Here is a 21955-nt window from a genome sequence, read left to right as displayed (position 1 = left end):
CTCCCGCTGGTGCCGCAGACGCCTCCCGCTGGTGCGTGATTGTTCCAATGCTTCGTAAACTCGTTTCAGTTGAGAGTCGGTTTTTGGTCAGTTTTCAAAATGTTTTCATGTGGAAACAACAAAAATGTGTCCGATCTGCTCCTGACGTTATGAGTTTCTTCTTCTTCCATTGAATCCATAAAGATCGAGCCTTAAACCCTGAAAAACGTAGGATCCTTTTTTGGCTACTTTTTTGGTCCAGAATGAAGTTACACGATCGTTAGCATGTATGCTAATTTCAGCACTAGTCGCTAACGTTAACGATCTACACAAAACTCTTCTACTGGTGGAAATGTTCTTAACTCTGATCTGGAGTTATTCTGCTCGACTCGAGTGGTTTCAGTCGCCAAAACAGCCCGACTTTTTCATAGTTTGATGTTTGGACGCTAACGCTAACTCTGAGGTTAATACTAACGCTACCACTTAAGCTACCACTTGAGCTAACACTAACTAAGAAGCTAACGGTGTGTCTCAGTCGTCCTCAGACGTCCTACAGTCAGACCTCGCAACGACGTTCTCTCAGAGTTTCTGCATTCCAGCATCACGTCGTGAAAAGCGATACATGACCGCGTGTGACTGAAACGTCTCAAATCAAACAATAAAACCCAAGAAGGAGCTCAAATCAACCAAAACATGGATGTCATTCATTTATCAAACCGGAGTTATAAATCTACATTTGAATGTGGATTTATGCTTTTGTTGTCATTAGCAACATTAGCATAACACTGCATTTGTAACTGCAGAGGCTCAACGGCAGCGCAGGAGCAGGTCAGAGACAGCAGGGGGCAGTAGAGAGCAGGTTCACAGACAGCAGGGGGCAGTAGAGAGCATTACTTGATCCAAACGAAGGAGCAGCCATGTTGGATTGGTTAACTCGGATAAACTCGGAGTTCTGAAATGTTGATTGAGTTTCCAAGTAGGAATTCCAAGATGTGAGTGTTTACAAGTCGGAACTGGGAAAACCTGACCTCTGAGGCTAATGCTAACGCTGTGGCTAACGCTAACTTTGAGGCCAATGCTACCGCTGGGGATAACGCTAACTTTGAGGACAATGCTATCCCTGGGGATAACGCTAACTTTGAGGCCAATGCTACCGCTGAGGCTAACGCTAACTTTGAGGCCAACGCTAACACTGGGGCTAACGGTAACTTTGAGGCCAATGCTAACGCTGGGGCTAACGCTAACTTTGAGGCCAATGCTAACGCTGAGGCTAATGCTAACTTTGAGGCCAATGCTAACGCTGGGGCTAATGCTAACTTTGAGGCCAATGCTACCCGGATCAGACCAGGACCGGTGTCACTCATGTGTGATTGTGCCATCCCTTCTTCTCGTTCTTTTCACTCGGAGCTCTAAATCGTGCCTCGGCCTCTTCCTCTGCCCCTCGTCTTCCTCGCTCTCGCTCCACGTCGGCGTCGATGGCGGACCCCAGCGAGCTCAGGCTCCCGGCGCCGGACCCGGTTCCTTCCACGCTCCAGATGTGCAAAGAGTCCGGAGGAAAAGCCGAGCCGCGGAGATCCGCCTCCCAAACGATCCGCGACACGTAGCTGCTGAAGTCCACGTGCGACCTGGACACAAGGGGGCAGCACTGAGTCAGACATGGTTTAGTCCTGGTTCAGTCCTGGTTCAGTCCTAGTTCTGTCCTGGTTCTGTCCTGGTTCAGTCCTGGTTCTGTCCTGGTTTAGTCCTGGTTCAGTCCTAGTTCTGTCCTGGTTTAGTCCTGGTTCAGTCCTAGTTCTGTCCTGGTTTAGTCCTGGTTCAGTCCTAGTTCTGTCCTGGTTTAGTCCTGGTTCAGTCCTAGTTCTGTCCTGGTTTAGTCCTGGTTCAGTCCTGGTTCAGTCCTGGTTTAGTCCTGGTTCAGTCCTAGTTCTGTCCTGGTTTAGTCCTGGTTCAGTCCTGGTTCAGTCCTGGTTTAGTCCTGGTTCAGTCCTAGTTCTGTCCTGGTTTAGTCCTGGTTCTGTCCTGGTTCAGTCCTGGTTTAGTCCTGGTTCAGTCCTAGTTCTGTCCTGGTTTAGTCCTGGTTCAGTCCTGGTTCAGTCCTGGTTTAGTCCTGGTTCAGTCCTGGTTCTGTCCTGGTTCTGTCCCGGTTTAGTCCTGGTTCAGTCCCGGTTCAGTCCCGGTTCTGTCCTGACCTGTGCACTCTGCTCCAGCCCTGGTTCAAGTTTGCGTACAGAGGCTGGAGGTAGTGTGGTCTGCAGGGGGCGCCGCAGTGCACCTCCTCCTGAGACCCGGGCGAGGAGTGCAGCAGGGGCGGTCTGTAGGGGGCGCCGCAGTGCACCTCCTCCTGAGACCCCGGCAAGGAGCGCAGCAGGGGGGCCGTGGTGCAGGACGAGGACTGGGACAAACTGGAGACGAGCGGACGCTTCAGCTCCGAGATGTCGTAACCGTTCTGAGGAAGAGCAGAGAAGAAGAGAAGGTCAGAGGAGCAGGAACTGGACCAGAACTGGACCAGACCAGACCCAAACAAGACCCAAACAAGACCCAAGCAAGACCCAAGCAAGACCCAAACAAGACCCAAACAAGACCCAAACAAGACCCAAACAAGACCCAAACAAGACCCAAACAAGACCCAAGCAAGACCCAAACAAGACCCAAACAAGACCCAAACAAGACCCAAACAAGACCCAAACAAGACCCAAGCAAGACCCAAGCAAGACCCAAACAAGACCCAAACAAGACCCAAACAAGACCCAAACAAGACCCAAACAAGACCCAAACCAGACCCAAACAAGACCCAAACAAGACCCAGACCAGACCCAAACAAGACCCAAACAAGACCCAAACAAGACCCAGACCAGACCCAAACCAGACCCAAACAAGACCCAAACAAGACCCAGACCAGACCCAAACAAGACCCAGACCAGACCCAAACAAGACCCAAACAAGACCCAGACCAGACCCAAACAAGACCCAGACCAGACCCAGACCAGACCCAAACAAGACCCAAACAAGACCCAGACCAGACCCAAACAAGACCCAGACCAGACCCAGACCAGACCCAAACAAGACCCAAACAAGACCCAGACCCAGACCAGACCCAGACCAGACCCAAACAAGACCCAAACAAGACCCAGACCAGACCCAAACAAGACCCAAACAAGACCCAGACAAGACCCAAACAAGACCCAAACAAGACCCAAACAAGACCCAGACCAGACCCAAACAAGACCCAGACCAGACCCAGACCAGACCCAGACCAGACCCAAACAAGACCCAGACCAGACCCAGACCAGACCCAAACAAGACCCAAACAAGACCCAAACAAGACCCAGACCAGACCCAAACAAGACCCAGAACAGACCCAGACCAGACCCAAACAAGACCCAAGCAAGACCCAGACCAGACCCAAACCAGACCCAAACAAGACCCAAACAAGACCCAGACCAGACCCAAACAAGACCCAGACCAGACCCAGACCCAGACCAGACCAAAACAAGACCCAAGCAAGACCCAAACAAGACCCAGACCAGACCCAACCAAGACCCAGACCAGGACCAGACCAGACCCAGACAAACCCAAACAAGACCCAAACAAGACCCAGACCAGACCCAGACCAGACCCAAACAAGACCCAAGCAAGACCCAAACAAGACCCAGACCAGACCCAAACCAGAACCAAACAAGACCCAGACCAGACCCAAGCAAGACCCAAACAAGACCCAGACCAGACCCAAACCAGACCCAAACAAGACCCAAGCAAGACCCAAACAAGACCCAAACAAGACCCAAACAAGACCCAGACCCAGACCAGACCCAAACAAGACCCAGAACAGACCCAGACCAGACCCAAACAAGACCCAAGCAAGACCCAAACAAGACCCAGACCAGACCCAAACCAAACCCAAACAAGACCCAAACAAGACCCAGACCAGACCCAGACCAGACCCAGACCAGACCCAGACCAGACCCAAACAAGACCCAAGCAAGACCCAAACAAGACCCAGACCAGACCCAAACAAGACCCAGACCAGGACCAGACCAGACCCAGACCAGACCCAGACCAGACCCAAACAAGACCCAAACAAGACCCAGACCAGACCCAAACAAGACCCAGACCAGACCCAAACAAGACCCAAGCAAGACCCAAACAAGACCCAGACGAGACCCAAAACAGACCCAAACAAGACCCAAACAAGACCCAGACCAGACCCAAACAAGACCCAAACAAGACCCAGACCAGACCCAGACCAGACCCAGACCAGACCCAAACAAGACCCAAACAAGACCCAAACAAGACCCAGACCAGACCCAAACAAGATCCAGACCAGACCCAAACAAGACCCAAACAAGACCCAAGCAAGACCCAAACAAGACCCAGACCAGACCCAAACAAGACCCAGACCAGACCCAAACAAGACCCAAACAAGACCCAAACAAGACCCAAGCAAGACCCAAACAAGACCCAGACAAGACCCAAACAAGACCCAAACAAGACCCAGACCAGACCCAAACAAGACCCAAGCAAGACCCAAACAAGACCCAGACCAGACCCAAACAAGACCCAGACCAGACCCAGACCAGACCCAGACCAGACCCAAACAAGACCCAAACAAGACCCAAGCAAGACCCAAAAAAGACCCAGACCAGACCCAAACAAGACCCAGACCAGACCCAAACAAGACCCAAACAAGACCCAAACAAGACCCAAACAAGACCCAAACAAGACCCAAGCAAGACCCAGACCAGACCCAAACAAGACCCAAACAAGACCCAGACCAGACCCAAACAAAACCCAGACCAGATCAAAACAAGACCCAAGCAAGACCCAAACAAGACCCAAACAAGACCCAAACAAGACCCAAGCAAGACCCAAACAAGACCCAGACCAGACCCAAACAAGACCCTGACCAGACCCAAACAAGACCCAAACAAGACCCAGACCAGACCCAAACAAGACCCAAGCAAGACCCAAACAAGACCCAGACCAGACCCAAACAAGACCCAGACCAGACCCAGACCAGACCCAAACAAGACCCAAGCAAGACCCAAACAAGACCCAGACCAGACCCAAACCAGACCCAAACAAGACCCAGACCAGACCCAAACCAGACCCAAACAAGACCCAAACAAGACCCAGACCAGACCCAGACCAGACCCAGACCAGACCCAGACCAGACCCAAACAAGACCCAAACAAGACCCAAGCAAGACCCAAACAAGACCCAGACCAGACCCAAACAAGACCCAAACAAGACCCAAACAAGACCCAGGCAAGACCCAGACCCAGACCCAGACCAGACCCAAACAAGACCCAAACAAGACCCAGACCAGACCCAAACAAGACCCAAACAAGACCCAGACAAGACCCAAACAAGACCCAAACAAGACCCAAACAAGACCCAAACAAGACCCAGACCAGACCCAAACAAGACCCAGACCAGACCCAGACCAGATCAAAACAAGACCCAAGCAAGACCCAAACAAGACCCAAACAAGACCTAAACAAGACCCAAGCAAGACCCAAACAAGACCCAGACCAGACCCAAACAAGACCCAGACCAGACCCAAACAAGACCCAAACAAGACCCAGACCAGACCCAAACAAGACCCAAGCAAGACCCAAACAAGACCCAGACCAGACCCAAACAAGACCCAGACCAGACCCAGACCAGACCCAGACCAGACCCAAACAAGACCCAAACAAGACCCAGACCAGACCCAAACAAGACCCAAACAAGACCCAGACCCAGACCAGACCCAAACAAGACCCAAGCAAGACCCAAACAAGACCCAAACAAGACCCAGAACAGACCCAAACAATACCCAGACCAGACCCAAACCAGACCCAAACAAGACCCAAACAAGACCCAGACCAGACCCAGACCAGACCCAGACCAGACCCAGACCAGACCCAAACAAGACCCAGACCAGACCCAAACAAGACCCAAACAAGACCCAGACCAGACCCAAACAAGACCCAAGCAAGACCCAAACAAGACCCAGACCAGACCCAAACAAGACCCAGACCAGACCCAGACCAGACCCAGACCAGACCCAAACAAGACCCAAACAAGACCCAAGCAAGACCCAAAAAAGACCCAGACCAGACCCAAACAAGACCCAGACCAGACCCAAACAAGACCCAAACAAGACCCAAACAAGACCCAAGCAAGACCCAGACCAGACCCAAACAAGACCCAAACAAGACCCAGACCAGACCCAAACAAGACCCAGACCAGATCAAAACAAGACCCAAGCAAGACCCAAACAAGACCCAAACAAGACCCAAACAAGACCCAAGCAAGACCCAAACAAGACCCAGACCAGACCCAAACAAGACCCAAACAAGACCCAGACCAGACCCAAACAATACCCAAGCAAGACCCAAACAAGACCCAGACCAGACCCAAACAAGACCCAAACAAGACCCAGACCAGACCCAAACAAGACCCAAGCAAGACCCAGACCAGACCCAAACAAAACCCAGACCAGATCAAAACAAGACCCAAGCAAGACCCAAACAAGACCCAAACAAGACCCAAACAAGACCCAAGCAAGACCCAAACAAGACCCAGACCAGACCCAAACAAGACCCTGACCAGACCCAAACAAGACCCAAACAAGACCCAGACCAGACCCAAACAAGACCCAAGCAAGACCCAAACAAGACCCAGACCAGACCCAAACAAGACCCAGACCAGACCCAGACCAGACCCAAACAAGACCCAAGCAAGACCCAAACAAGACCCAGACCAGACCCAAACCAGACCCAAACAAGACCCAGACCAGACCCAAACCAGACCCAAACAAGACCCAAACAAGACCCAGACCAGACCCAGACCAGACCCAGACCAGACCCAGACCAGACCCAAACAAGACCCAAACAAGACCCAAGCAAGACCCAAACAAGACCCAGACCAGACCCAAACAAGACCCAAACAAGACCCAAACAAGACCCAGGCAAGACCCAGACCCAGACCAGACCCAGACCAGACCCAAACAAGACCCAAACAAGACCCAAGCAAGACCCAAACAAGACCCAGACCAGACCCAAACAAGACCCAGACCAGACCCAGACCAGACCCAAACAAGACCCAAGCAAGACCCAAACAAGACCCAGACCAGACCCAAACCAGACCCAGACCAGACCCAGACCAGATCAAAACAAGACCCAAGCAAGACCCAAACAAGACCCAAACAAGACCTAAACAAGACCCAAGCAAGACCCAAACAAGACCCAGACCAGACCCAAACAAGACCCAGACCAGACCCAAACAAGACCCAAACAAGACCCAGACCAGACCCAAACAAGACCCAAGCAAGACCCAAACAAGACCCAGACCAGACCCAAACAAGACCCAGACCAGACCCAGACCAGACCCAGACCAGACCCAAACAAGACCCAAACAAGACCCAGACCAGACCCAAACAAGACCCAAACAAGACCCAAACAAGACCCAGACCCAGACCAGACCCAAACAAGACCCAAGCAAGACCCAAACAAGACCCAAACAAGACCCAGAACAGACCCAAACAATACCCAGACCAGACCCAAACCAGACCCAAACAAGACCCAAACAAGACCCAGACCAGACCCAGACCAGACCCAGACCAGACCCAGACCAGACCCAAACAAGACCCAGACCAGACCCAAACAAGACCCAAACAAGACCCAGACCAGACCCAAACAAGACCCAAGCAAGACCCAAACAAGACCCAGACCAGACCCAAACAAGACCCAGACCAGACCCAGACCAGACCCAGACCAGACCCAAACAAGACCCAAACAAGACCCAAGCAAGACCCAAAAAAGACCCAGACCAGACCCAAACAAGACCCAGACCAGACCCAAACAAGACCCAAACAAGACCCAAACAAGACCCAAGCAAGACCCAGACCAGACCCAAACAAGACCCAAACAAGACCCAGACCAGACCCAAACAAGACCCAGACCAGATCAAAACAAGACCCAAGCAAGACCCAAACAAGACCCAAACAAGACCCAAACAAGACCCAAGCAAGACCCAAACAAGACCCAGACCAGACCCAAACAAGACCCAAACAAGACCCAGACCAGACCCAAACAATACCCAAGCAAGACCCAAAAAAGACCCAGACCAGATCCAAACAAGACCCAAACAAGACCCAGACCAGACCCAAACAATACCCAAGCAAGACCCAAACAAGACCCAGACCAGACCCAAACAAGACCCAGACCAGACCCAGACCAGACCCAAACAAGACCCAAGCAAGACCCAAACAAGACCCAGACCAGACCCAAACCAGACCCAAACAAGACCCAGACCAGACCCAAACAAGACCCAGAACAGACCCAAACAATACCCAGACCAGACCCAAACCAGACCCAAACAAGACCCAAACAAGACCCAAACAAGACCCAGACCAGACCCAGACCAGACCCAGACCAGACCCAGACCAGACCCAAACAAGACCCAAACAAGACCCAAGCAAGACCCAAACAAGACCCAGACCAGACCCAAACAAGACCCAAACAAGACCCAAACAAGACCCAGACAAGACCCAGACCCAGACCAGACCCAGACCAGACCCAAACAAGACCCAAACAAGACCCAAACAAGACCCAGACCAGACCCAAACAAGACCCAAACAAGACCCAGACAAGACCCAAACAAGACCCAAACAAGACCCAAACAAGACCCAAACAAGACCCAGACCAGACCCAAACAAGACCCAGACCAGATCCAGACCAGATCAAAACAAGACCCAAGCAAGACCCAAACAAGACCCAAACAAGACCCAAACAAGACCCAAACAAGACCCAAGCAAGACCCAAACAAGACCCAGACCAGACCCAAACAAGACCCAGACCAGACCCAAACAAGACCCAAACAAGACCCAGACCAGACCCAAACAAGACCCAAGCAAGACCCAAACAAGACCCAGACCAGACCCAAACAAGACCCAGACCAGACCCAGACCAGACCCAGACCAGACCCAAACAAGACCCAAACAAGACCCAGACCAGACCCAAACAAGACCCAAACAAGACCCAAACAAGACCCAAACAAGACCCAGACCCAGACCAGACCCAAACAAGACCCAAGCAAGACCCAAACAAGACCCAAACAAGACCCAGAACAGACCCAAACAATACCCAGACCAGACCCAAACCAGACCCAAACAAGACCCAAAAAAGACCCAGACCAGACCCAGACCAGACCCAGACCAGACCCAGACCAGACCCAAACAAGACCCAAACAAGACCCAAGCAAGACCCAAACAAGACCCAGACCAGACCCAAACAAGACCCAAACAAGACCCAGACCCAGACCAGACCCAGACCAGACCCAAACAAGACCCAAACAAGACCCAGAGCAGACCCAAACAAGACCCAAACTAGACCCAGACAAGACCCAAACAAGACCCAAACAAGACCCAAACAAGACCCAGACCAGACCCAGACCAGACCCAGACCAGACCCAAACAAGACCCAGACCAGACCCAAACCGGACCCAAACAAGACCCAGACCAGACCCAAACAAGACCCAGAACAGACCCAGACCAGACCCAAACAAGACCCAAGCAAGACCCAAACAAGACCCGGACCAGACCCAAACCAGACCCAAACAAGACCCAAACAAGACCCAGACCAGACCCAAACAAGACCCAGACCAGACCCAGACCAGACCCAGACCAGACCCAGACCAGACCAAAACAAGACCCAAACAAGACCCAAGCAAGAGCCAAACAAGACCCAGACCAGACCCAACCAAGACCCAGACCAGGACCAGACCAAACCCAGACCAGACCCAAACAAGACCCAAACAAGACCCAGACCAGACCCAGACCAGACCCAAACAAGACCCAAGCAAGACCCAAACAAGACCCAGACCAGACCCAAACCAGAACCAAACAAGACCCAGACCAGACCCAGACCAGACCCAAACAAGACCCAGACCAGACCCAAACCAGACCCAAACAAGACCCAAGCAAGACCCAGACCAGACCCAAACCAGACCCAAACAAGACCCAAACAAGACCCAGAACAGACCCAGACCAGACCCAAACAAGACCCAAGCAAGACCCAAACAAGACCCAGACCAGACCTAGACCAGACCCAAACAAGACCCAGACCAGGCCCAGACCAGACCCAGACCAGACCCAAACAAGACCCAAGCAAGACCCAAACAAGACCCAGACCAGACCCAAACAAGACCCAGACCAGGACCAGACCAGACCCAGACCAGACCCAGACCAGACCCAAACAAGACCCAAACAAGACCCAGACCAGACCCAAACAAGACCCAGACCAGACCCAAACAAGACCCAGACCAGACCCAGACCAGACCCAAACAAGACCCAAGCAAGACCCAAACAAGACCCAGACCAGACCCAGACCAGACCCAGACCAGACCCAGACCAGACCCAAACAAGACCCAAACAAGACTCAAACAAGACCCAGACCAGGACCAGACCAGACCCAGACCAGACCCAGACCAGACCCAAACAAGACCCAAACAAGACCCAGACCAGACCCAAACAAGACCCAGACCAGACGCAAACAAGACCCAGACCAGACCCAGACCAGACCCAAACAAGACCCAAGCAAGACCCAAACAAGACCCAGACGAGACCCAAACCAGACCCAAACAAGACCCAAACAAGACCCAGACCAGACCCAAACAAGACCCAAACGAGACCCAGACCAGACCCAGACCAGACCCAAACAAGACCCAAATAAGACCCAGACCAGACCCAAACAAGACCCAGACCAGACCCAAACAAGACCCAGACCAGACCCAGACCAAACCCAGACCAGACCCAGACCAGACCCAAACAAGACCCAAGCAAGACCCAAACAAGACCCAGACCAGACCCAAACAAGACCCAGACCAGGACCAGACCAGACCCAGACCAGACCCAGACCAGACCCAAACAAGACCCAAACAAGACCCAGACCAGACCCAAACAAGACCCAGACCAGACCCAAACAAGACCCAGACCAGACCCAGACCAGACCCAAACAAGACCCAAGCAAGACCCAAACAAGACCCAGACCAGACCCAGACGAGACCCAAAACAGACCCAAACAAGACCCAAACAAGACCCAGACCAGACCCAAACAAGACCCAAACAAGACCCAGACCAGACCCAGACCAGACCCAGACCAGACCCAAACAAGACCCAAACAAGACCCAAACAAGACCCAGACCAGACCCAAACAAGACCCAGACCAGACCCAAACAAGACCCAAACAAGACCCAGACCAGACCCAAACAAGACCCAAACAAGACCCAAACAAGACCCAGACCAGGACCAGACCAGACCCAGACCAGACCCAGACCAGACCCAAACAAGACCCAAACAAGACCCAGACCAGACCCAAACAAGACCCAGACCAGACCCAAACAAGACCCAGACCAGACCCAGACCAGACCCAAACAAGACCCAAGCAAGACCCAAACAAGACCCAGACGAGACCCAAACCAGACCCAAACAAGACCCAAACAAGACCCAGACCAGACCCAAACAAGACCCAAACAAGACCCAGACCAGACCCAGACCAGACCCAGACCAGACCCAAACAAGAACCAAACAAGACCCAAACAAGACCCAGACCAGACCCAAACAAGACCCAGACCAGACCCAAACAAGACCCAAACAAGACCCAGACCAGACCCAAACAAGACCCAAACAAGACCCAAACAAGACCCAGACCAGACCCAAACAAGACCCAGACCAGACCCAAACAAGAACCAAACAAGACCCAGACCAGACCCAAACAAGACCCAAACAAGACCCAAGCAAGACCCAAACAAGACCCAGACCAGACCCAAACCAGACCCAAACAAGACCCAGACCAGACCCAGACCAGACCCAAACAAGACCCAAGCAAGACCCAAACAAGACCCAAACAAGACCCAGACCAGACCCAGACCAGACCCAGACCAGACCCAGACCAGACCCAAACAAGACCCAAACAAGACCCAGACCAGACCCAGACCCAAACAAGACCCAAACAAGACCCAAACAAAACCCAGACCAGACCCAAACAAGACCCAAGCAAGACCCAAACAAGACCCAGACCAGACCCAAACCAGACCCAAACAAGACCCAAACAAGACCCAGACCAGACCCAAACAAGACCCAGACCAGACCCAGACCCAAACAAGACCCAAACAAGACCCAAACAAAACCCAGACCAGACCCAAACAAGACCCAAGCAAGACCCAAACAAGACCCAGACCAGACCCAAACCAGACCCAAACAAGACCCAAACAAGACCCAGACCAGACCCAGACCAGACCCAAACAAGACCAAAGCAAGACCCAAACAAGACCCAAACAAGACCCAGACCAGACCCAGACCAGACCCAGACCAGACCCAAACAAGACCCAAACAAGACCCAAGCAAGACCCAAACAAGACCCAGACCAGACCCAAACAAGACCCAGACCAGACCCAGACCAGACCCAGACCAGACCCAAACAAGACCCAAACAAGACCCAGACCAGACCCAAACAAGACCCAAACAAAACCCAAGCAAGACCCAAACAAGACCCAGACCAGACCCAAACAAGACCCAGACCAGACCCAGACCAGACCCAGACCAGACCCAGACCAGACCCAAACAAGACCCAAACAAGACCCAGACCAGACCCAAACAAGACCCAGACCAGACCCAGACCAGACCCAAACAAGACCCAAACAAGACCCAAACAAGACCCAGACCAGACCCAGACCAGACCCAAACAAGACCCAAGCAAGACCCAAACAAGACCCAGACCAGACCCAAACCAGACCCAAACAAGACCCAAACAAGACCCAGACCAGACCCAAACAAGACCCAAACAAGACCCAAGCAAGACCCAAACAAGACCCAGACCAGACCCAAACCAGACCCAAACAAGACCCAAACAAGACCCAGACCAGACCCAAACAAGACCCAAACAAGACCCAAGCAAGACCCAAACAAGACCCAGACCAGACCCAAACAAGACCCAGACCAGACCCAGACCAGACCCAGACCAGACCCAAACAAGACCCAAACAAGACCCAGACCAGACCCAAACAAGACCCAGACCAGACCCAGACCAGACCCAAACAAGACCCAAACAAGACCCAAACAAGACCCAGACCAGACCCAGACCAGACCCAAACAAGACCCAAGCAAGACCCAAACAAGACCCAGACCAGACCCAAACCAGACCCAAACAAGACCCAAACAAGACCCAGACCAGACCCAAACAAGACCCAAACAAGACCCAAGCAAGACCCAAACAAGACCCAGACCAGACCCAAACCAGACCCAAACAAGACCCAAACAAGACCCAGACCAGACCCAAACAAGACCCAAACAAGACCCAGACCAGACCCAGACCAGACCCAAACACGACCCAAACAAGACCCAAACAAGACCCAGACCAGACCCAGACCAGATCCAAACAAGACCCAGACCAGACCCAAACAAGACCCAAACAAGACCCAAACAAGACCCAGACCAGACCCAAACCAGACCAAAACAAGACCCAAGCAAGACCCAGACCAGACCCAAACAAGACCCAGACCAGACCCAAACAAGACCCAAACAAGACCCAAACAAGACCCAGACCAGACCCAGACCAGACCCAAGCAAGACCCAAACAAGACCCAAACAAGACCCAGACCAGACCCAGACCAGACCCAAACAAGACCCAAACAAGACCCAAGCAAGACCCAAACAAGACCCAGACCAGACCCAAACAAGACCCAGACCAGACCCAGACCAGACCCAAACAAGACCCAAACAAGACCCAGACCAGACCCAAACAAGACCCAGACCAGACCCAGACCAGACCCAAACAAGACCCAAACAAGACCCAAACAAGACCCAGACCAGACCCAAACAAGACCCAAACAAGACCCAAGCAAGACCCAAACAAGACCCAGACCAGACCCAAACAAGACCCAGACCAGACCCAAACAAGACCCAGACCAGACCCAGACCAGACCCAAGCTAGACCCAAACAAGACCCAGACCAGACCCAGACCAGACCCAGACCAGACCCAGACCAGACCCAGACCAGACCCAAGCTAGACCCAAACAAGACCCAGACCAGACCCAAACAAGACCCAAGCAAGACCCAAACAAGACCCAGACCAGACCCAAACAAGACCCAGACCAGACCCAAACAAGACCCAAACAAGACCCAGACCAGACCCAGACCAGACCCAAACAAGACCCAAGCAAGACCCAAACAAGACCCAGACCAGACCCAGACCAGACCCAAGCTAGACCCAAACAAGACCCAGACCAGACCCAAACAAGACATAAACTGGACATAAACTGGACATAAGCTGGACATAAACTGGATATAAACTGGACATAAACTGGACATAAGCTGGACATAAACTGGACATAAACTGGACATAAACTGGACATAAACTGGATATAAAGTGCACATAAACTGGACATAAACTGGACATAAACACATGCTTTAATGACTCACAGAAGTCATTTGTTGGACTCGCTGTGGTTAAATCTTATTGTTAGATCATGAAAATGTCCACAGCAGAGGAGACGCACCTGGTCCTGCTCGCCTCCTCCCTCCTCGTTGTAGTTCAGGATGTTCTCCCTGATGTCCTCCCAGCTCTCGTGCTCCGTCGGGACGTGGTAAACTCCACGTGTCCTGAACTGGTTTCTGCTTCCCTTCTGATTCCACACGGTCACGGCCACCAGAACGCCTGAAGGGAAGGAGAGCAGGAGGTGAAACTAAATCAAGAGGAGCAGGAGGTGAAACCACAGCAGGAGGAGCAGGAGGTGAAACTAAATCAAGAGGAGCAGGAGGTGAAACCACAGCAGGAGGAGCAGGAGGTGAAACCACAGCAGGAGGAGCAGGAGGTGAAACCATAGCAGGAGGAGCAGGAGGTGAAACCACAGCAGGAGGAGCGTGAGGTGAAACTACAGCAGGAGAAGCGTGAGGTGAAACTACAGCAGGAGGACCGTGAGGTGAAACTACAGCAGGAGGAGCGTGAGGTGAAACTACAGCAGGAGAAGCGTGAGGTGAAACTACAGCAGGAGGAGCAGGAGGTGAAACTACAGCAGGAGGACCGTGAGGTGAAACTACAGCAGGAGGAGCAGGAGGTGAAACTACAGCAGGAGAAGAGTGAGGTGAAACTACAGCAGGAGGACCGTGAGGTGAAACTACAGCAGGAGGACCGTGAGGTGAAACTACAGCAGGAGGAGCAGGAGGTGAAACTACAGCAGGAGGAGCAGGAGGTTAAACTACAGCAGGAGAAGCGTGAGGTGAAACTACAGCAGGAGGACTGTGAGGTGAAACTACAGCAGGAGGAGCGTGAGGTGAAACTACAGCAGGAGGAGCAGGAGGTGAAACTACAGCAGGAGAAGCGTGAGGTGAAACTACAGCAGGAGAAGCGTGAGTTGAAACTACAGCAGGAGAAGCGTGAGGTGAAACTACAGCAGGAGGACCATGAGGTGAAACTACAGCAGGAGGAGCAGGAGGTGAAACTACAGCAGGAGGAGCGTGAGGTGAAACTACAGCAGGAGAACGTGAGGTGAAAATACAGCAGGAGGACCATGAGGTGAAACTACAGCAGGAGGAGCAGGAGGTGAAACTACAGCAGGAGAAGCGTGAGGTGAAACTACAGCAGGAGGACCGTGAGGTGAAACTACAGCAGGAGGAGCGTGAGGTGAAACTACAGCAGGAGGAGCAGGAGGTGAAACTACAGCAGGAGAAGCGTGAGGTGAAACTACAGCAGGAGAAGCGTGAGGTGAAACTACAGCAGGAGGAGCGTGAGGTGAAACTACAGCAGGAGAACGTGAGGTGAAAATACAGCAGGAGGACCATGAGGTGAAACTACAGCAGGAGGAGCAGGAGGTGAAACTACAGCAGGAGAAGCGTGAGGTGAAACTACAGCAGGAGGACCGTGAGGTGAAACTACAGCAGGAGGAGCAGGAGCTGAAACTACAGCAGGAGAAGCGTGAGGTGAAACTACAGCAGGAGGAGCGTGAGCTGAAACTACAGCAGGAGGACCGTGAGGTGAAACTACAGCAGGAGGAGCGTGAGGTGAAACTACAGCAGGAGGAGCAGGAGGTGAAACTACAGCAGGAGAAGCGTGAGGTGAAACTACAGCAGGAGAAGCGTGAGGTGAAACTACAGCAGGAGGAGCAGGAGGTGAAACTACAGCAGGAGGACCGTGAGGTGAAACTACAGCAGGAGGAGCGTGAGGTGAAACTACAGCAGGAGGAGCAGGAGGTGAAACTACAGCAGGAGAAGCGTGAGGTGAAACTACAGCAGGAGAAGCGTGAGGTGAAACTACAGCAGGAGAAGCGTGAGGTGAAACTACAGCAGGAGGACCATGAGGTGAAACTACAGCAGGAGGAGCAGGAGGTGAAACTACAGCAGGAGAAGCGTGAGGTGAAACTACAGCAGGAGGAGCAGGAGGTGAAACTACAGCAGGAGAAGCGTGAGGTGAAACTACAGCAGGAGAAGCGTGAGGTGAAACTACAGCAGGAGGACCGTGAGGTGAAACTACAGCAGGAGGAGCAGGAGGTGAAACTACAGCAGGAGAAGCGTGAGGTGAAACTACAGCAGGAGGAGCGTGAGGTGAAACTACAGCAGGAGGAGCGTGAGGTGAAACTACAGCAGGAGAAGCGTGAGGTGAAACTACAGCAGAAGGAGCAGGAGGTGAAACTACAGCAGGAGGAGCCAGGGACAATAGGAGGCCGACAGCCGTTTATGTCGTTTGTGTCGTGAGTCACATGAACTGACCGAAGAACACGAGCAGGCACATGCTGATGGCGAGGATGGAGCTCGGGCTCAGCGGCGCGGCGCGGTGACCTCTCAGTGACCCCAGCTCGCACCGGTGACCTTTGACCCCGTTTGGACAGCGACACAGGAAGTGCTCAGCGGACTGCGGCTGACACACGGCGCCGTGGCGGCAGGAGGACGGTCGGCACGGCGACGGGACGCAGCGCTGACGGCCCGACAAATCGGTGAGCAGCATCTGAGAGCCGGGGCACCTGGGAAATGGAGGCAGAAGAACTCAAAATGTGTGTCCTCCACCTGCACTCGTGTTTCCTCCACCTGCACTCGTGTTTCCTCCACCTGCACTCGTGTCTCCTCCACCTGCACTAGTGTTTCCTCCACCTGCACTTGTGTTTCCTCCACCTGCACTCGTGTCTCCTCCACACAGACTCACCTGCACTCGTGTTTCCTCCACCTGCACTTGTGTTTCCTCCACACAGACTCACCTGCACTCGTGTTTCCTCCACCTGCACTTGTGTTTCCTCCACCTGCACTAGTGTTTCCTCCACCTGCACTCGTGTTTCCTCCACCTGCACTTGTGTTTCCTCCACCTGCACTCGTGTTTCCTCCACCTGCACTCGTGTTTCCTCCACCCACAGACTCACCTGCACTCATGTTTCCTCCACCTGCACTTGTGTTTCCTCCACCTGCACTCATGTTTCCTCCACCTGCACCCGTGTTTCCTCCACCTGCACTCGTGTTTCCTCCACCTGCACTCGTGTTTCCTCCACACAGACTCACCTGCACTCGTGTTTCCTCCACCTGCACTCGTGTTTCCTCCACACAGACTCACCTGCACTCGTGTTTCCTCCACCTGCACTTGTGTTTCCTCCACCTGCACTCGTGTTTCCTCCACCCACAGACTCACCTGCACTCATGTTTCCTCCACCTGCACTTGTGTTTCCTCCACCTGCACTCGTGTCTCCTCCACCCACAGACTCACCTGCACTCATGTTTCCTCCACCTGCACTTGTGTTTCCTCCACCTGCACTCATGTTTCCTCCACCTGCACTTGTGTTTCCTCCACCTGCACTCGTGTCTCCTCCACCCACAGACTCACCTGCACTCATGTTTCCTCCACCTGCACTTGTGTTTCCTCCACCTGCACTCGTGTCTCCTCCACCCACAGACTCACCTGCACTCGTGTTTCCTCCACCTGCACTCGTGTTTCCTCCACACAGACTCACCTGCACTCGTGTTTCCTCCACCTGCACTCGTGTTTCCTCCACACAAACTCACCTGCACTCGTGTTTCCTCCACCTGCACTTGTGTTTCCTCCAACTGCACTCGTGTTTCCTCCACCTGCACTCGTGTCTCCTCCACCCACAGACTCACCTGCACTTGTGTTTCCTCCACCTGCACTCGTGTTTCCTCCACCCACAGACTCACCTGCACTCATGTTTCCTCCACCTGCACTTGTGTTTCCTCCACCTGCACTCATGTTTCCTCCACCTGCACTTGTGTTTCCTCCACCTGCACTCGTGTCTCCTCCACCCACAGACTCACCTGCACTCATGTTTCCTCCACCTGCACTTGTGTTTCCTCCACCTGCACTCGTGTCTCCTCCACCCACAGACTCACCTGCACTCGTGTTTCCTCCACCTGCACTTGTGTCTCCTCCACCCACAGACTCACCTGCACTTGTGTTTCCTCCACCTGCACTCGTGTTTCCTCCACCCACAGACTCACCTGCACTCATGTTTCCTCCACCTGCACTTGTGTTTCCTCCACCTGCACTCATGTTTCCTCCACCTGCACTTGTGTTTCCTCCACCTGCACTCGTGTCTCCTCCACCCACAGACTCACCTGCACTCATGTTTCCTCCACCTGCACTTGTGTTTCCTCCACCTGCACTCATGTTTCCTCCACCTGCACTTGTGTTTCCTCCACCTGCACTCGTGTCTCCTCCACCCACAGACTCACCTGCACTCGTGTTTCCTCCACCTGCACTTGTGTTTCCTCCACCTGCACTCGTGTCTCCTCCACCCACAGACTCACCTGCACTCATGTTTCCTCCACCTGCACTTGTGTTTCCTCCACCTGCACTCGTGTCTCCTCCACCCACAGACTCACCTGCACTCGTGTTTCCTCCACCTGCACTCGTGTTTCCTCCACACAGACTCACCTGCACTCGTGTTTCCTCCACCTGCACTCGTGTTTCCTCCACACAAACTCACCTGCACTCGTGTTTCCTCCACCTGCACTCGTGTTTCCTCCACCTGCACTTGTGTTTCCTCCAACTGCACTCGTGTTTCCTCCACCTGCACTCGTGTCTCCTCCACCCACAGACTCACCTGCACTCGTGTTTCCTCCACCTGCACTCGTGTTTCCTCCACACAAACTCACCTGCACTCATGTTTCCTCCACCTGCACTCGTGTTTCCTCCACCTGCACTTGTGTTTCCTCCAACTGCACTCGTGTTTCCTCCACCTGCACTCGTGTCTCCTCCACCCACAGACTCACCTGCACTTGTGTTTCCTCCACCTGCACTCGTGTTTCCTCCACCCACAGACTCACCTGCACTCATGTTTCCTCCACCTGCACTTGTGTTTCCTCCACCTGCACTCATGTTTCCTCCACCTGCACTTGTGTTTCCTCCACCTGCACTCGTGTCTCCTCCACCCACAGACTCACCTGCACTCATGTTTCCTCCACCTGCACTTGTGTTTCCTCCACCTGCACTCGTGTCTCCTCCACCCACAGACTCACCTGCACTCGTGTTTCCTCCACCTGCACTCGTGTTTCCTCCACCTGCACTTGTGTTTCCTCCAACTGCACTCGTGTTTCCTCCACCTGCACTTGTGTTTCCTCCAACTGCACTTGTGTTTCCTCCACCTGCACTCGTGTCTCCTCCACCCACAGACTCACCTGCACTCGTGTTTCCTCCACCTGCACTCGTGTTTCCTCCACCTGCACTTGTGTTTCCTCCACCTGCACTCGTGTCTCCTCCACCCACAGACTCACCTGCACTCGTGTTTCCTCCACCTGCACTTGTGTTTCCTCCACCTGCACTCGTGTTTCCTCCACACAAACTCACCTGCACTCGTGTTTCCTCCACCTGCACTTGTGTTTCCTCCAACTGCACTCGTGTTTCCTCCACCTGCACTCGTGTCTCCTCCACCTGCACTCGTGTTTCCTCCACCTGCACTCGTGTCTCCTCCACAGGTCCACACAGCGCAGGGGCCCGGCGCATGAAGCAGAGCGACACGACTCGCTGCGACAGCCTGTAGACACGCCCCTGTTCTCCAGCACGGACACGCCCTCAGAGCCCCGCCCCTCATCCGCGCCCCGCCCATCCAGAGGCAGCAGCCGGCCGTTGAATCGCACGTCTCTGAGACAACCTGCAACGAGACCCGAGCACCGTGAGGATAACTCTGCTGTGAACACGAGCGGGGCCAAGAGCCACCACTGAGGGCCTCGCCTGTTTTCTGATGTGAACACGAGCGGGGCCAAGAGCCATCACTGAGGGCCTCGCCTGTTTTCTGATGTGAACACGAGCGGGGCCAAGAGCCATCACTGAGGGCCTCGCCTGTTTTCTGATGTGAACACGAGCGGGGCCAAGAGCCACCACTGAGGGCCTCGCCTGTTTTCTGCTGTGAACACGAGCGGGGCCAAGAGCCACCACTGAGGGCCTCGCCTGTTTTCTGATGTGAACACGAGCGGGGCCAAGAGCCACCACTGAGGGCCTCGCCCATTTTCTGATGACATCATCTACGTTCATCACGGAATCCAAAGACATTTGTCGCCGCTCGTATTTCTTACCCTTTTGTGTCTTTTGCTCTCAGCCAATAGCGCGGCAGGAAACGTTCTGCTGTGGCTCTTGCGCCGTTGACGACCGAAGATAAACTCGGCGTGAGGCTTTAAACTGTTTTAGTCTCTTTTTGGCCTTTACTTTACAGAAACGGCGCTTACTTTAATCGCAGTATTGATCTTAACGACCGTTTTCGGAAAAATGACAAAAGTAGATGATGTAAACGGCAATAACGATATAAAACGGCTTCGTAACGGAAACGATACAGAGGAAAAGCAGAAGTGACAAGCCCCGCCCCTTCTTAGCGACTGTAACGAGCAGCAGATTCTCATTTACATAATTATCTCTATGAAACTTTCACTCAAAGTCGTACATATTTAAATAATTACAACTGTGTACTTGGATGTGGGCGGGGATAGGGGTAAGGGGGAAACAGGATTTTTCTGAGCACTCGAGCCTCAGTTGTAGGACAACATAAGATTAACTTAAACATGACTCAAAGCTCTAAGCGGGCGTTAAGTCTCTAGGACACGCCTCCTTTGGAGCGCTGCAGTTCTGGGCGACGCCTCTAGAGGGCAGAGGCGGAGCTAAACTGAGACGCATCCCAATCCTGAAGGACACTTTAGGAACGTCTTAGGACCAAAAAGCCCTAAATTGTAGTTGTCACCTTGAAACCCTTTGGTCCCATTGGCTCCTCCTCCGGCTCCTCCTCCTCTGGCTCCTCCTCCGGCTCCTCCCACAGCCACAGTGACCTGCTTCAGCTCCAGGCTCCTCCCCCTCGTCTCCCCCGCCTCCCTCATCTGCACCTCCCTGCTCCCTGACCCGCCCTCCAGGCTCAGGGTGAGGCGGGTGTCGTGGCGCTGGAGCTCGGCGTAGATCCACTCTCCCAGGTCCACTCTGAGCCCGGCCAGGACCAGGTTCTGAGGTCCAGATCCCAGGTCAGCGTGGACCGCCAGGAGACCGCCCCTGACCTGCGGCAGGACCAGAACGTTAGAGGCGCAGGACCCGGTTCAGACCCAGTTCAGACCCGGTTCAGACCCGGTTCTGACCCGGTTCAGACCCGGTTCTGACCCGGTTCAGTCCCGGTCCAGACCTCACCTCCACAGACATGAACACTCCTCCTTCTGGCTCCTCCACAGTCAGGATGGTTCCGTGTTCTTCTCTGGTTCTCAGCAGCAGTTGGACTGAGGTTCTCCTCGGGTCAGCGCCTCCTCTGGCCTGGAACCGCACCACACTGTCCCCGTCCAATGAGAACTCAGGAACCACTGCAGAGGAACCACATCCAGGACGGGATTAACTATTGTTCCACTTCAGAGGTCAGAGGTCAGATTTATGGTCTTATGGACTTTAGTTTAGTTTAAGGAGCCAATCACAATCACACGAGGAGAAGGTCTGTGTCCCATTGGATTACACAGGCCCCGCCTCCATCTGCCACTATGAC

General features: G+C 53.4%; 1 protein-coding gene across 1 annotated transcript in view; it reads right to left on the bottom strand.

The window, feature by feature from the left end:
* Positions 1 to 1339: 1339 nt before the first annotated feature.
* LOC140374615 (neural-cadherin) overlaps positions 1340 to 21955 on the bottom strand; it is a 178162-nt gene continuing 157546 nt past the window's right edge. Inside the window, exons 32-38 of the mRNA XM_072461544.1 lie at positions 21613 to 21779; positions 21182 to 21485; positions 19906 to 20104; positions 16728 to 16978; positions 14522 to 14679; positions 2169 to 2425; positions 1340 to 1604 (exon numbers count right to left, since the gene is read on the bottom strand). Of these exons, the coding sequence (XP_072317645.1) occupies positions 1340 to 1604; positions 2169 to 2425; positions 14522 to 14679; positions 16728 to 16978; positions 19906 to 20104; positions 21182 to 21485; positions 21613 to 21779 (1601 nt within the window). The remainder of the gene's footprint in view (positions 1605 to 2168; positions 2426 to 14521; positions 14680 to 16727; positions 16979 to 19905; positions 20105 to 21181; positions 21486 to 21612; positions 21780 to 21955) is intronic.

The sequence above is a fragment of the Eucyclogobius newberryi genome, unplaced genomic scaffold, assembly GCF_026437365.1.
Source record: "Eucyclogobius newberryi isolate DKJ021-1_F unplaced genomic scaffold, fEucNew1.0.hap1 SCAF_3, whole genome shotgun sequence".
NCBI classification, from domain to species: Eukaryota; Metazoa; Chordata; class Actinopteri; order Gobiiformes; family Gobiidae; genus Eucyclogobius; species Eucyclogobius newberryi.
This window is presented reverse-complemented; position numbering and strand designations above follow the sequence as displayed.